General features: G+C 42.3%; 1 protein-coding gene across 1 annotated transcript in view; it reads right to left on the minus strand.

Annotated features, from left to right (window-relative positions):
- SCN10A (sodium voltage-gated channel alpha subunit 10) overlaps positions 1 to 14,536 on the minus strand; it is a 94,390-nt gene that overhangs the window by 65,839 nt on the left and 14,015 nt on the right. Inside the window, exons 4-6 of the mRNA XM_040479826.1 lie at positions 3,170 to 3,298; positions 2,498 to 2,589; positions 268 to 489 (exon numbers count right to left, since the gene is read on the minus strand). Coding sequence (XP_040335760.1) covers positions 268 to 489; positions 2,498 to 2,589; positions 3,170 to 3,298 — 443 coding nt within the window. The remainder of the gene's footprint in view (positions 1 to 267; positions 490 to 2,497; positions 2,590 to 3,169; positions 3,299 to 14,536) is intronic.

The raw sequence follows: 14,536 nt of genomic DNA on the forward strand, positions 1-14,536 counted from the left end.
CAGTGGGCACACTGGGACATTCGGAAGGAGAAAAGTCCCATCTTGGAAGAGAAAAGTGGAGCAGTGACTTCAGTCTGAGCCTCCCCCAGCAGAATGACTTGTGCCCAGGTTCATAGCTCATTTCCTTGTAAATAGGACATGGGCAACAGAAAATGGGGATCCCAAAGTAAAATATAGCTCAAGAGAACCATTTAAGCAGGAAAGAGGAGTCAAAAATACATTTCTATGTAGGTATGCAGGGGCTTCACTCCCCCTTGCCAACCAGACCTTCATCCTCTTGGCAGAAGTTCCACTCGTGTTTTCCATAAGAGGAGTAATTGCCTGTCTTATTGAGAGCGGTACAATTCTTGACACATTTGTTCTTGAGGTTGCCCTTGAAGAGCTGCAGGCCCACCAAGGCAAAGACACTCAAGCAGAAGACGGTGAGGATGGTCACATCCGCCAGTTTCTTCACCGAGTGGATCAGGGCTCCCACAATGACCTTCAGCCCTGTGGGAAGATGGTAGCAACACTTCCACGTGGATGACGTACCACACACACAGAACACTGGCATGTCTGCGTCTTAACCATCCTGTCCTTTCACCATGTATAAGCGTGAGGTACTTTACAAACCCTGGGGCAGTTCCAAGCCCGGCTCCTCATCTAAGCCTCGCAATAGCCCTGAGACAGAGGCAGAGATTATTGTCCCATTGTAAAGATGAGACAACTGAGACCCAAGTGATATATTTCTTATCATCATAAGGCTAATATAATACACTTCTGACAGTAGAAATTCAATTTTAAAAATAATTGTTGAATACCTGCTATGTTTCAGGCACTAAACTAGACATGAGGCTTCTAATTTGACTCTAATAATTTGACATCTGTTTTTCTATACTCACTTCATTTCTGGGAGGCAGCTTGAGGCTGGGGGCACATGGACCTTTGTGTGTGTGTTGAGAGAGAGATGGCGGAGACAGAGAGAGAAAGGGAAAAACCTAATCAGAAGGAGCTGCCTCAGGGACAAGCACAGCTGGCAGTAAAGGTTCAGGAGGGAGGATTTGTGGCCATGGCAAATGAAATCAGCTTCTTTGAGAGAGTAGCTTCACAGGTAGCAGAAAGAACTCTGAGGAGGGGCGAAGTCTGGGACTGATGCTTGTCTTGTCATTTTGGTTAACAAATAACCCATTGAGCACTACCTGTGTTGGCCCCTGGGGTAGGAGCTGAGGAGGGGCTAAGGCACTGGCATGTGGTGGGGTTGTCTGACAACTGAAGGGAAGTGCCATAGCATTATCGAGCAGGTGGGCACACACAGAGGCAACCCCTACCTGAAGCCTGGGGTGGGGATGGGATGGGATGGGATGGAGTGTGGGGAAGTTGAGGGAGACTAGAGAGTTTCCTTGAGAAAGTAAAATCTTGGCAGAGCCCCGAGGAAGGAATATGAGTTGAGTGAAGAGGGGAAGGGCTCTCTTGGTAGAGGAGCAGCATGGCCAAGAGCTGGGAGATGAGCAAAGGCAGGGAGCATTTATGGAACCACAGGTGGATTCTAGAACATGATGCAAGGTGGATATAGGAGAGAGGTGAGACAGGAGACGGAGTGTGGACAGGACAGGTCTTGTAAACAACACTCAGGGTTTTCCTGGCTAAGACTAGGTGAGAGAGACACTAAGTGGCAGCACTAAGTGAGGAAGCTTATCCAGCAGAAGTTGGCAAAGACTTTCCGATCCTTCCCTGCAGAGCCGGACAGAGACTGGTAGAAAGGACTTCACCCATAGTTTGAGCGTTTCTGTTTTCCAGATGAGAGCATGGATTCTCAGGGGTGAGGGAAGGGAGATAATCCAACAGGCCACAAGGTGGAAGCTGTCTTAAGCTTTGCCTGGTCTCTGGACTCACTATCCTTTCCACCAACTCAGCGGACGATGAGGCACATCCCTGAGATACTGGTGACAACAGAGGTTTGAAGGCCAAAGGAGACGAGCGTTGTGAACTACTTTTGTTTCTGAATTCTCTGTGATCAAGAATTGCCCAATCCTTTTCTCTCTGTGGGCCCAAAGACAGGCCTGTCGCTCAAGCTTTCAGGTATATGGAAATGGCAAACACACCCACTAGAGCCTAGGACTGCCTGCTCCCTTCCTCCCTATTTCCAAGTTTACACCTTTGGTTTAGGATGTAAATGAGGACCTCCAACTGGAGGCTTGTCTGAAGCCCACAACAGGAACACAAAATGAGGACATGACCTTGTCATTTGTCGATGGTGAGTCCGTCAGGTACTGTGCACAGAGCACTGGCCTAGGAATTGGGACATCGGGTCTCCAGGTCACATTTTGCCTCTTAATAGTGATGAGGACTTGGGATTGTGTTTTCTACTCTCTGGGCCTCAGTTCCTTTGTCTTTTACAGGGGGACAACAGTTCATGCCCTGGTGCTTTATAGGGCTCTTGCAAAAATCAAAGACGGACGTCAGGCTGTGGAAACCAGCATATGTTCTATGAATACATGTGGTGGTCAAAGCTGCTCACCCGGGATCACAGAAACTGTCTTTAAGGCTCTAAGAACTCTGAATGTCCGCAGGCCTGAGATCCCTCGGAGATCTATCGCTTCGCCAATGTATCTGTGGGACCAGAAGTCGGTCAGTACCTTCAAGGACAGGGTCCTGGGAATGCATGCAGCATAAATAAGGACAATTTGGGGTAACAAGAGCCTCAGTGGGACCCGGAATAGACACAAAATCTAATGGCACGTCCACCTATAGACTGACACGCAGATTTAATTATTGCAATATCATTTCGAATGGCCCCTGTGAGAAGATGCATTATGATCTAGAACATTCTGGGTACGACACGCATGGATGAGTAGTCAAGCATGTGGGCTTGGCCAGCCGGTCTCCTCAGACACGCATCTTCTCCACCCACTCAGGCAAACATCTTCAGGTCAGGTAGGTGCAAGGCTGAACCGTGTCTACTCGCTTTGATAGGCCATTTATCAGCTCAGAGTTGAGGACTCTGACTTCTCCCTGAAGGTATGGGACTAACCCTGAAAAGTGACTCCCAAAGCAACATTTAGTGGCAAGGAAACCCCAGGCCGTGAAGTTCCAAACGACGAAGCCGGACAGAGGTGAAGAAACATCCCCAGAGTGCAAGCCACCCAGAAGCCCCATGCAAACATAAACATCAGCACGGAGAAATACTCACGCCAGGGTAATGACGCTAAAATCCAACCAGTTCCAAGGATCTCGCAGGTAAGCAAACTCATTTAGACAAAATCCTCTTGCCAGAATCTTTATCAAGGCTTCAAAGGTATAAATGACAGTGAAGACATACCTGGGAGGGGAGGTGGAAAGGGGTGTTAGCCATGCCATGGAGAGAGCTCAAAGGGGAGCTCCTGGAATGGCTCCAAAGGAAAACACGCAAAGATCATCAGCGAGGCTGGGAAAGGGAAGTAGATAAGGTAAGGAGGGGAGACACAGACTGGGGAACTCAGAGCAGTCACACAGATGGGTGGGGTGGGGACAGACTGAGGTGGCTGAGACGGTTGGCAGCATCTTCAGCTCGGAAGGTGGGCAGAGGGCAACGGCAGGTGCAGAACCACCAGAAGGTCTAGAACAAGGATGTTCCTGTTCGCTGAGATGCCCAGAGGGAACCTGGAGGCCCCTTTCCCAACCTGCTGTTGACGGACATGTGGAACAGGGATAAGGTCCTGCTACATCCCTCCTCTCCAAACTTCTCTGCTTCCAGCTGTGTTTTCTTCCCCCACCGCACTTGGCCTGCAAATGTTTCGGGACTCAGGAATCCCAGTCCAAGAGCCACAAGAGGCAGGAAACAGCTGGGTGTCATGGAAGAGAAAAGCATCTAAATCCATGAAAATTTTCTCTGGAGGACGGGTCTTGCCAGAGGAAGTCATATCCAACAGTCCTTTTAGTCTGCTGGGTACTTTGTGGGTTTGGAGGTGAAGACAGATCTGGAGCTGAGGTTGAGAGTAAGGTAGTGTTTCTCAAATGTTTAGAATCTCTCAATTCCCTGTGGCAGTAGTTTTCAATCTCTAGCAAGTATCTGAACCACCTGGAAGGCTTGTTCAAACAGAATTCTGGGGTCCACCCTCAGAATATTCTAAATATAAGAATATTTAGTCAGTCAAGAGTAAGGCCTAAGAATGTGCATTTCTAACACATCCCCAGCTGATGTTAGTGCTGCTAGACTGCGAGAATTACCCCTCTAGGACCAAAGGGATTCAGATGCACACGTAATTTTGGGTACAGTAAGTTTTTTAAATTATAAAATCATAAACACAAACACCAGCGTTAAAAACGGAAAGCCTTGATTAAATATGGCAGATCGAACGTATGTATTTACCTCTATCCTTTTTGAAATCCTTCTTAAATGTTGGTGGAAGGATTTTTTTTTTTCAAAGCATAAATCCACGAGGACAAAGATAATGGAGAACACGACAACAGCATTTTGGAAACTAGGGAGCATGTGGATGGGTAGTCACTGACAAAGCAGACCCAAGAAAGCTGAAACCTGAGCCGGGAAGTGGGGAGTTCCCAGAAGCAAGCCAGCCCACACTGCAGGACTGCTCAGGAGAGATACTAAATGTCTCTGAAAGTGGGATTTGGGGAAAGTGTGTCAGGTGGAGCTGGATACTGTTTGAAAGGCTTTACAAGAAGCAGCCATTCAGCAAGGAACTTCCTCTCCTGCTGTGGAAATAGACTGGATGCTCATTCTTTCAAGAGTTGGACGAGGGAGACAGAGAGAGAGAGATTGCATGCTGAAGCAGGAGTATAAAGGAAACTTTATATACTGAAAGGCACTCAGCCCGCCCATCCACCCACTCACTTCTGCTTTTAGTTAGCTTCTAGGAGCCTGTAGTCAGGTTAATAGCCCAAGAAGATGCTGTACTTTTTTTTTTTTTAATGTTTATTTATTTTTGAGACAGAGAGAGACAGAGCATGAACAGAGGAGGGGCAGAGAGAGAGGGAGACACAGAATCGGAAACAGGCTCCAGGCTCTGAGCCGTCAGCACAGAGCCTGATGCGGGGCTCGAACTCACGGACCGTGAGATCATGACCTGAGCCGAAGTCGGACGCTTAACCGACCGAGCCACCCAGGCTCCTCAAGATGCTGTACTTTTAATGTGAACCGCTAGCCAATGAGCATCAGGAATTGGAAGGATGCTTCTAACACCACAGACGAAAGCAACCAAACAGGAAAGAAAGAAAAGCTAAAAAGACAACGCAGGGAGCAGAAGAAAAGTTGGGAAAAATTCTTATTAATATTTTTTAGAGAGTTAAGAAGATCCAGGATATGCGGAATAAGAACAGAAGGCTATAAAGACTATTCAAAGAACAAAACAGAACTTTTGGAAATAAAAATATGACAGTGAAAGTAAAACGTTAATAGGAGAGCCGGAAATAAAGGTGAAAGAGATCTCATAGGAAGTGGGATAAAAAGAAATGATGAGAGGTGGTTAAAAAGCATGAAAATTAGAGATGATCAGACCAGTAGGTACAATGTCTGACTACTAGATCTAGAATGAAATAGACCAAGAAAGAGACAAGAGAAAATTATCAAAGTAATAATTCAAGAAAATCTCTGCAAACTTCAGGATCTAAGTATTCAGTTAAGAACACCCACAAATGTCAAGAACATGAATGAATGTCAACAAATTTCAGAACATTGTGCACAGACAGAAGACCCCTACTGCTTTTGAGGGAGTGAAAAATCGCAGGTCATATCCAAAGGATTAAGAATCAAAATATCATCAGATTTCTCAATGGCAACCTTAGAGGGTACAAGACAATGGAACAAATGCCTTCAAAATTTTGAGGAGAATAATTTCTCATATAGAATTTCTTCCCAAGCTCAACCGTTAGGATGAGGGTAAAATAAAGACAATTATGGATATGCAAAGTCTCCGAAAATGTGCTTTCCATCTAAGAAAGTTACCATAGGATGCTCCATCCAAACAAGAAAGCAACCAATAAAGAGGAAGATCTGGGGACGCAAGGGAGAGACAAACGGAATCCAAAAGAAAATGGAGAAGGAACAATCTCCAGACAAGAGCTGCATACCATGTTCGAGAACACCTAGGCCGGACTGAGGCGGAAGCTAGAGGGCTCCAGGAGTGACTTCCCCAAGAAAAATGGGAACTGATGGGTAGCCTGACATGATCCAATAAATTGAGGCAAGGATTAAACCCCTGGAGAAGAGCTTGGGAGCAAAGTAGCGATAAATACATAGAACATGAAGCAATGAAATCCTTATTGACTCCAGAGAGAGCAAAAATGTTGTGCTAAAGGAAAATGTCACCAAAGGACACTGCATGATACAGCTGTCATGTCATTTGCTCAGCAATTCTGTTACATAACCGTGTCTGTAGTCAGTCGATGTACATCTTGTCTGATTACCTAACCCAAAATGATAATATAACTGAAGCAGGGGGACAAGTGTGAGAGGAAAGGAGTGTGGGTACATGGACCTAATTCTTTTTTTTTTCCATAACAGAAAGCCAACAGATAACATCTAAAATGGAAGAATAAAAAATACAGTATGAGTATATAACTAGAGACAGGGAAGTAGCAGAATAAAGAGGTAAAACATCTGAGAGGACTCGCCTCTGGAAAAACGGGATTAGGGGCAAAGAGAAGAGGGTGAAATTGTACTTTTTGTTAGAATCTTCATAGACCTCTGTGAGCTTTTACATCACGAGCCTGTGTATCTTATATAAAAGTAACAATCACATTAAAAAGAGAATAGCAGTAATGCCTGTTCGTATCTGCGAGAGAGAAAGAGTGTTTGAAATTATTCACGAAGACATCTATATCTGGCTGGCTGGCTGCTTGAGCTGTCAGCTTCCATATCTTGTGGGTTCCCCCCCCCCCCGACTCTTTATGTTTTCTAAATTGGAAAATCTTAACTCAGAATTATAGGTTGTTGGGAAGCTTTGACGGATATTTCTGGCTTTTCAGATCAAATGCAGATCCAGAAATTATGGAGAGCATTCTGAAGACTATTTTCAGTGCTTCACCAGAGAACGCCAGCCTAGGCTGAACACCACCCAGCGCTGGAGGGTTAAAGGTCGCAACCCGGGGGACAGGAGCTGATGCAGTCACGTCCTCTTTCTGGCGGCACTTGGCTCCGAAGGTATTTCTTCGTGTTCTGTTGCGGCATGTTGATGTGATTTTTTAAAATGCAAAAGATATTCCTGATGAAGGAAGAAAGTCACTGGGTATTGAGAAAAAGTCAAGCTCTAAGCCCTGGAGCTGTTTGCCCCACTTCCTCAGTTTTAAGATATCCTGATGCCTACTCATTGAAAAATCTCGAGGTTAGGTCCTAAAGGCAAAGATCCATACTATTCAAAATCCTGAATGTATTACTAAGACACATCGCGTGTATTTGGAGAAATGGTCATTTAAAAAGGTTTTATCCCTTATTTTATTTTTTTATGAATATAATTTACTGTCAGATTGGCTCCCGTACAACACCCAATGCTCATGCCAACAAGTGCCCTCCTCAATGCCCACCACCCATATTCCCTCTCCCCGCCCCCCCATCCACCCTCGGTTTGTTCTCTGTGATTGAGTCTCTTGTGGTTTGCCTCCCTCCCTCTCTGTTGGTAACTATTTTTTTTTTCCCCCATCCCTTCCCCCATGGTCTGAAAACACTATAAGCCTTTTTGGTTTGCCAGCCAGAGCAATTCAGTGTGGGAAAACGGAACCTCACTTTGATTTCAGCCCTGGAGGCTGAGGAAACTCACACTGTGAGGCCACAGTTTGTATTCACAATTTCCGCTGGGTTGCTCAAAGGCAGTTCAGGGTCTGAAGGCATGCTTGTGGACCCCCACTGTTTTCCACCAGTAAAGGGTGTACTGCATTTGGAAGGAACGTCTTTCATTTGTACAGTGATGCCTTTCCTTGCTGACCGCGTGGCTGGAGCTTCTTCGGTACCAATTCAATGTATCTACTTTTTTTTTTCCAATGGTGGTGAAATAGACATAAAATAAAATTTACTGCCATCACCATCTTAAGTATGCAATTCAGCGGCATTAATTACATTCACAACATTGCGAAATCACTACCACTCTCGTCTCCAGAACTTATTATCCCAAACAGAAGGTCTGTACTCCAACCACTCCCCATTCCTCCCTCCCCTGCTCCCTGGCAACCTCAATTCTACTTTCTGTCTCCATAAATTTGCCTACTCTAGGTACCTCATCTAAGAGGAATTATACAAATCATACAATTCGTCCTTTTGTGTCTGGCTAATTTTACTCAGCGTGATGTTTTAAGGTTCATCCATGTTGTAGCATGTGAATGCTACATGAATGAATCTCATTCATTTTTAATGCTGAATAATAGTCCATTGTCCATACAATGCATATGTCACATTTTGTTTATGCATTCACCCCTCGATGGACATGTGGGCGGTTTCCTACCTTTTGGCTCTCGTGAATAATGCCGCTATGAACATTGGTGTACAAGCTAACATACCTTTCTAAAGTTTCCAAGCTGATCTTTAATTAATTAAGCCAGAAGTCTCTTCTTTTATTTTTCTTTAATTTTGTTTAATGTTTATTTATTTTTGAGACAGAGAGAGACAGAGCATGAATGGGGGAGGGGCAGAGAGAGAGGGAGACACAGAATCGGAAGCAGGCTCCAGGCTCTGAGCCATCAGCCCAGAGCCTGACGCGGGGCTCGAACTCACGAGCCGTGAGATCGTGACCTGAGCTGAAGTCGGACGCTCAACTGACTGAGCCACCCAGGCGCCCCTATAACAGTCATTGAGTTTAAATGGCAGTCACATTATAAGAAATCCAGTGGTTCTGTTAAAGGAATTCTACCAATTTCTTCCTGCTTTCTTTCCAACTACAATATTTGTCATTGATTTGGAAGCGGGTTTCATGTCTTACCAGCAAGGGTATAGGAGGAATGGGCACACTATAGTTTTTGATTCTTTTCAACCTTTAACATCAAATTTGGCAATTTGTACTGGAAAGCCTGATTTTGTTTTTGTACTAAAAATAGTCAACTGGTTTAAAAGCGAGGTCAATAAGCTTTGTTGGAAAATACTATGGCAGTTTGGGTAGCTGATTATTATTATTTGATGCAAATGTTATTAGCAGATAATAAACTGGGAACTAGGACAACAGGTTCACTGATCCAATAACATTCAATGATCATCTTTCATTGTCATGCTATTTTCTCATTTATTTTTTATCTGCTTTTGTGAGATTATCCACATCCATCGTCCACTTGTCTCATGACCTGCAGCTTCCAGCTTTGTATTTATGACAGAGTCCATTCATTATTTACATTTGTGACCTTATTTCATATTGTGAGGTTTACTTTTTCTATTTTCATCGCTATTGTTGTATTTCTGCAAGCCACTTTTGAAATGATTCCATTTTTTGAACTGCGATATCAGGCAATGCAAGTCTAACAAATGTAAACAGTAACTGTCAGATGACAATCAAACACATTAGGTAGAATAAGCTACCCATGATCAAGTCCATGTTAACCAGTAGGAGCTCTCAGTCCTTGAAACACACACACTGTTTTTAAGAACGTGAAAAGACAGAAATTCTATGAAAATTATGGTCAGTCTTACATGTCAGGCTTTTAAATTATCTGTGCTTTTCCTTCTCAATCTGTCAAATGGTTTAGAGGCTAATGATTTAGAGACTTGTGACCAACAGAGGTCCCTTGATAACTTACTGAGAGACATTGCAGGGGAGGGAGAGACCTGAATTACGGTGCAAAACAGAGTGAGAGGAATCTGGAGTTCCAGGGAACAATACCGAAGGAAGACAGTGAGGCAGAGACAGGGAAAAGCAACCCAAAGGGATAATTTATGAGAGAATATTATAAAGCAGCCTCATTTACCAAGATAGAGCAAATGAAATACTGGCAAGTTGAATCCAGCAATGATCAAGCTGGGCCATTAAAAGTAGATTGGCAAATTTATTAATGTAACCTTCTATAGTAACAGATGAAAGAGCTAATGATAATCTTAATAAAATAGAAATATTGATAAAAACCAACACCCACTCGTAATGAAACTCTTTTTTTACATCCTTCATACACTTTCATTTTTTTGAAATTTAAATCAAAGTTAGTTAACATATAGTATAATAATAATTTCAGGAATAAAATTTAGTGATTCACCTCTTACAAATAACACCCAGTGCTCATCCCAACAACTGCCCTCCTTAATGCCCTTACCCCTTTAGCCCATCCCCCCGCCTCAAACCCCTGTAGCAACCCTCAGTTTGTTCTCTGTATTTAAGAGACTCTTATGGTTTGTCTCCCTCTCTGTTCTTATACTAGTTTTACTTCCCTTCCCCTATGTTCATCTGTTTTGTTTCTTAAATTTCACAAATGAGTGAAATCATATGATATTTGTCTTTCCCCGACTGATTTATCTCGCTTAGCATAATACACTCTAGTTCCATTGCACGTTGTTGCAAATGGCAAGATTTCATTCTTTTTTTTTTGATCGCTGAGTAATATTCCATTGTGTATGTATATACCACATCTTCTTCATCTGTTCATCAGTCAAAGGACATTTGAGGCCTTTCCATACATTGGCTATTGTCGATAGTGCTGCTATAAACATTGGGGTGCATGTGTCCCTTTGAATCAGCACTCTTGTACCCTTTGGATAAATGCCTAGTGCAATTCCTGGGTCGTAGGGTAGTTCTATTTTTAATTTTTTGAGGAACCTCCATACTGTGAAACTCTTTTTTAAAAAATATATTTATGGGGTGCCTGGGTGGCGCAGTCAGTTAAGTGTCCGACTTCAGCTCAGGTCACGATCTCTCGGTCCGTGAGTTCAAGCCCCGCGTTGGGCTCTGGGCTGATGGCTCAGAGCCTGGAGCCTGCTTCCGATTCTGTGTCTCCTTCTCTCTCTGCCCCTCCCCCGTTCATGCTCTGTCTCTCTCTGTCTCAAAAATAAATAAACGTTAAAAAATAAAATAAAATAAAATAAAATAAAAAATATATTTATTTATTTTGAGAGAGAGAGAGCAAGAGCCAAAGAGGGACAGAGAGAGGGGGAGAGAGAGAATCCCAAGCCGACTCTGTTCTCACACCACAATCCCACATGGGGCTCAATCCCAAGAACCATGAGATCATGACCCGAGCTGAAACCAAGAGTTGGACGCTTAACTGACTGAGCCACCCAGGTGCCCCATAATGAAACTCTTAACAAACCAGAAGTGGAACGAAATTTCCATAACTTGATAAAGGCTAATTATAAAAATCCCATAATCATCATGATAATAGTGAAAATTAGAAGCATACTTTTAAAAATCAAGAGCAAAGGAAATAACACTCATTACTGTAGATTCAATTCAGCATTGTGCTGAAGGTCTGGTCAGTTCAGTAAGACAGGAAAAGCAAACAAGTGGTATAAGACTCACAAAGAAAGAAACAAGTTCATCATTATTTGCAGACGATATAATTGTTTAAATAGAAAACCCAAGAGAATCTACAGAAAAATGTTGAACTTGTTCAGGAGCTCAGCAAGGCTGTTGGGTGCAAAACCAATATGTGGACATTAATAACATTGACATATTTTAGCAATAAAAATAAACACTCAAAAGGACAACCACAATGATAATGTACCTAAGGATACGAAATGTAAGTACTTTACATAAGACATAATGTTATAGAAGAATATAAAAGAAGCCCTGTATAAATTGGGAGATATGCCATGCTGATGTGAGGAAAGGCTTGACATCATAAATGTGGCATTCTCCCAATGGTAATAAATAGATTCAGTGGATCTACACTCGAAGTTTCAACAGATTGGTAAGAAAAAAGCTTGAAAACATGACCTTTTGATTGATATAGAAAAGTAAAGAGAAGGAAGAACTGATTTTCTTTTTTTTTTTTAAGTTTATTTATTTATTTATTTATTTATTTATTTATTTATTTATTTTGAGGGAGGGTGGGACAGACAGAGGGAGAGAGAGAATCCCAAGCAGGCTCTGCTGCGTGAGTGTGAAACCTGACACAGGGCTCGAACTCATGAACTGTGAGGTCATGACCTGAGCTGAAAGCGAGCGTTAGACACTTAACTGACTGAGCCACCCAGGCACCCCAAGAACTAATGATTTTCAAGAAGGTAAATAAGGATGGGTGTTTTGGTCAACCAGATCAAACCAGATCAACCAGATCAACCAGATTATCAAGCATTCAGATCAGTGTGGTGTTGACTGACGGAGTAACAAATAAATAATCAGGAGAAACAGACCTGAGTATGCATGAGAATCTGGTGCAAGATGGAGGTAGTGGAAGGAATCACTTTGAAACAAGGATCCATTAAAAATGGTGTTGGGATAATCCACACAGAAAAATATTAGAAGCTTATCTCAAGCCATGTGTGTGTGCATTCAAGTCTAGGGGGTGGTGTGAAATATCTAAATGTAGAAAGAAATATTATGATGCTTAGCAGAAAATACAGAATACCTTTATGGAATACTATATAGCAGTAAAAAAAATAAATGAAATAAGTCTACACGTATCCACTTAGACCAGTCTCAAAATCACAGTATTGATTTTTAAAAAGCATCAGCTAAACACTGTTATTCAACATGGCATTGGAAGTTCTAGCCTCAACAATCAGACAACACCAAGGAATAAAAGGCATCCAAATTGGCAAGGAGGAAGGCAAACTTTCACTCTTCACAGATGACATGATACTCCAAATGGAAAACCCAAAAGATTCTACCAAAAAACTGCTAGAACTGATCCATGAGTTCAGCAAAGTTGCAGGATATAAAATCAACGCTCAGAAATCAGTTGCATTCCTATACACCAATAATGAAGCAACAGAAAGAGAAATTAAGGAATTGATCTCACTTACAACTACACCAAAAGCCATAAAACACCTAGGAATAAACCTAACCAAAAAGGTGAAAAATCTATACACTGAAAACTATAGAAAGCTTATGAAAAAAATTGAAGAAGACAAAAAAATGGAAAAATATTCCATGCTCCTGGACTGGAAGAACAAGTATTGTTAAGATGTCAATACCACCCCCAAAAATCTATATATTCAAGGCAATCCCTATCAAAATGACACCAGCATTCTTCACAGAGCTAGGACAAACAATCCTAAAATTTGTATGGAACCAAATAGCCAAAGCAATCTGGAAAAAGAAAACCAAAGTTGGAGGCATCACAATCCCAGACTTCAAAATGTATTACAAAGCTGTAATCATCAAGACAGTATGGTACTGGCAGAAAAACAGATGCTCAGATCAATGGAACAGAATAGAGAACCCAGAAATGGACCCACCTGACAAAGCAGGAAAGAATATCCAGTGGAATAAAGACAGTCTCTTCAGCAAATGGTGCTGGGAAAACTGGACAGCGATATGCAGAAGAATGAACCTGGACCATTTTCTTATACCATACGTAAAAATAAACTCAACATGGATGAAAGACCTAAACGTAAGACAGGAAGTCATCAAAATCCCCGAAGAGAAATCAGGTGAAAACCTCTTTGTCCTTGGCCACAGCAACTTCTTACTCAACACATCTCCAGAGGCAAGGGAAACAAAAGCAAAAATGAACTACTGGGACCTCACCAAAATAAAAAGCTTCTGCACAGCCAAGGAAACAATCAGCAAAACTAAAAGGCAACCGACGGAATGGGAGAAGATATTTGCAAATGATATATTCTATAAAAGGTTGGTATCCAAAATCTATAAAGAACTTATCAAGCTCAACATCCAAAAAACAAATAATCCAGTGAAGAAATGGGCAAAAGACATGAATGGACACTTCTCCAAAGAAGACATCCAGATGGCCAACTGACACATGAAAAAATGCTCAACATCACTCATCATCAGGGAAATACAAATCAGAACCACAATGATACCACCTCACACCAGTCAGAATGGCTAAAATAAACAACTTAGGTAACAACAGATGTTGGCGAGGATGCAGAGAAAGAAGATATTTTTTGCACTGCTGGTGGGAATGCATACTGGTGTGGCCACTCTGGAAAACATGAAGGTTCCTCAAAAAATTAAAAATAGAACTACCCTACAACCCAGCAATTGCACTACTATGTATTTATCCAAGGGATACAGGTATGCTGTTTCGAAGGGACACATGCACCCCAACGTTTATAGCAGCATTACTGACAATAGCCAAAGTATGTAAAGAGCCCAAATGTCCATTGACAGATGAATGGATAAAGAAGATGTGGTATATATATATATATACAATGGAGTATTACCTGGCAGTCAAAAAGAATGAAATCTTGCCATTTGCAACTACGTGGATGGAACTAGAGGGTATTATGTTAAGTGAAATTAGTCAATTAGAGAAAGACAAACATCATGACTTTGCTCATGTGAGGAATTTACGATACAAACAGATGAACATAGGGGAAGGGAAGCAAAAATAATATAAAAACAAGGAAGAGGACAAAACATAAGAGACTCAAATACAGAGAACAAACTGAGAGTTGCTGGAGGGGTTTGGGGTGGGAAGATGGGCTAAATGGGCCAGGGGTATTAGGGAGGACACTTGTTGGGATGAGCACTGG

Source organism: Herpailurus yagouaroundi, unplaced genomic scaffold (genome assembly GCF_014898765.1).
Source record: "Herpailurus yagouaroundi ecotype Mexico unplaced genomic scaffold, PumYag 159, whole genome shotgun sequence".
In the NCBI taxonomy this organism is placed as follows: domain Eukaryota; kingdom Metazoa; phylum Chordata; class Mammalia; order Carnivora; family Felidae; genus Herpailurus; species Herpailurus yagouaroundi.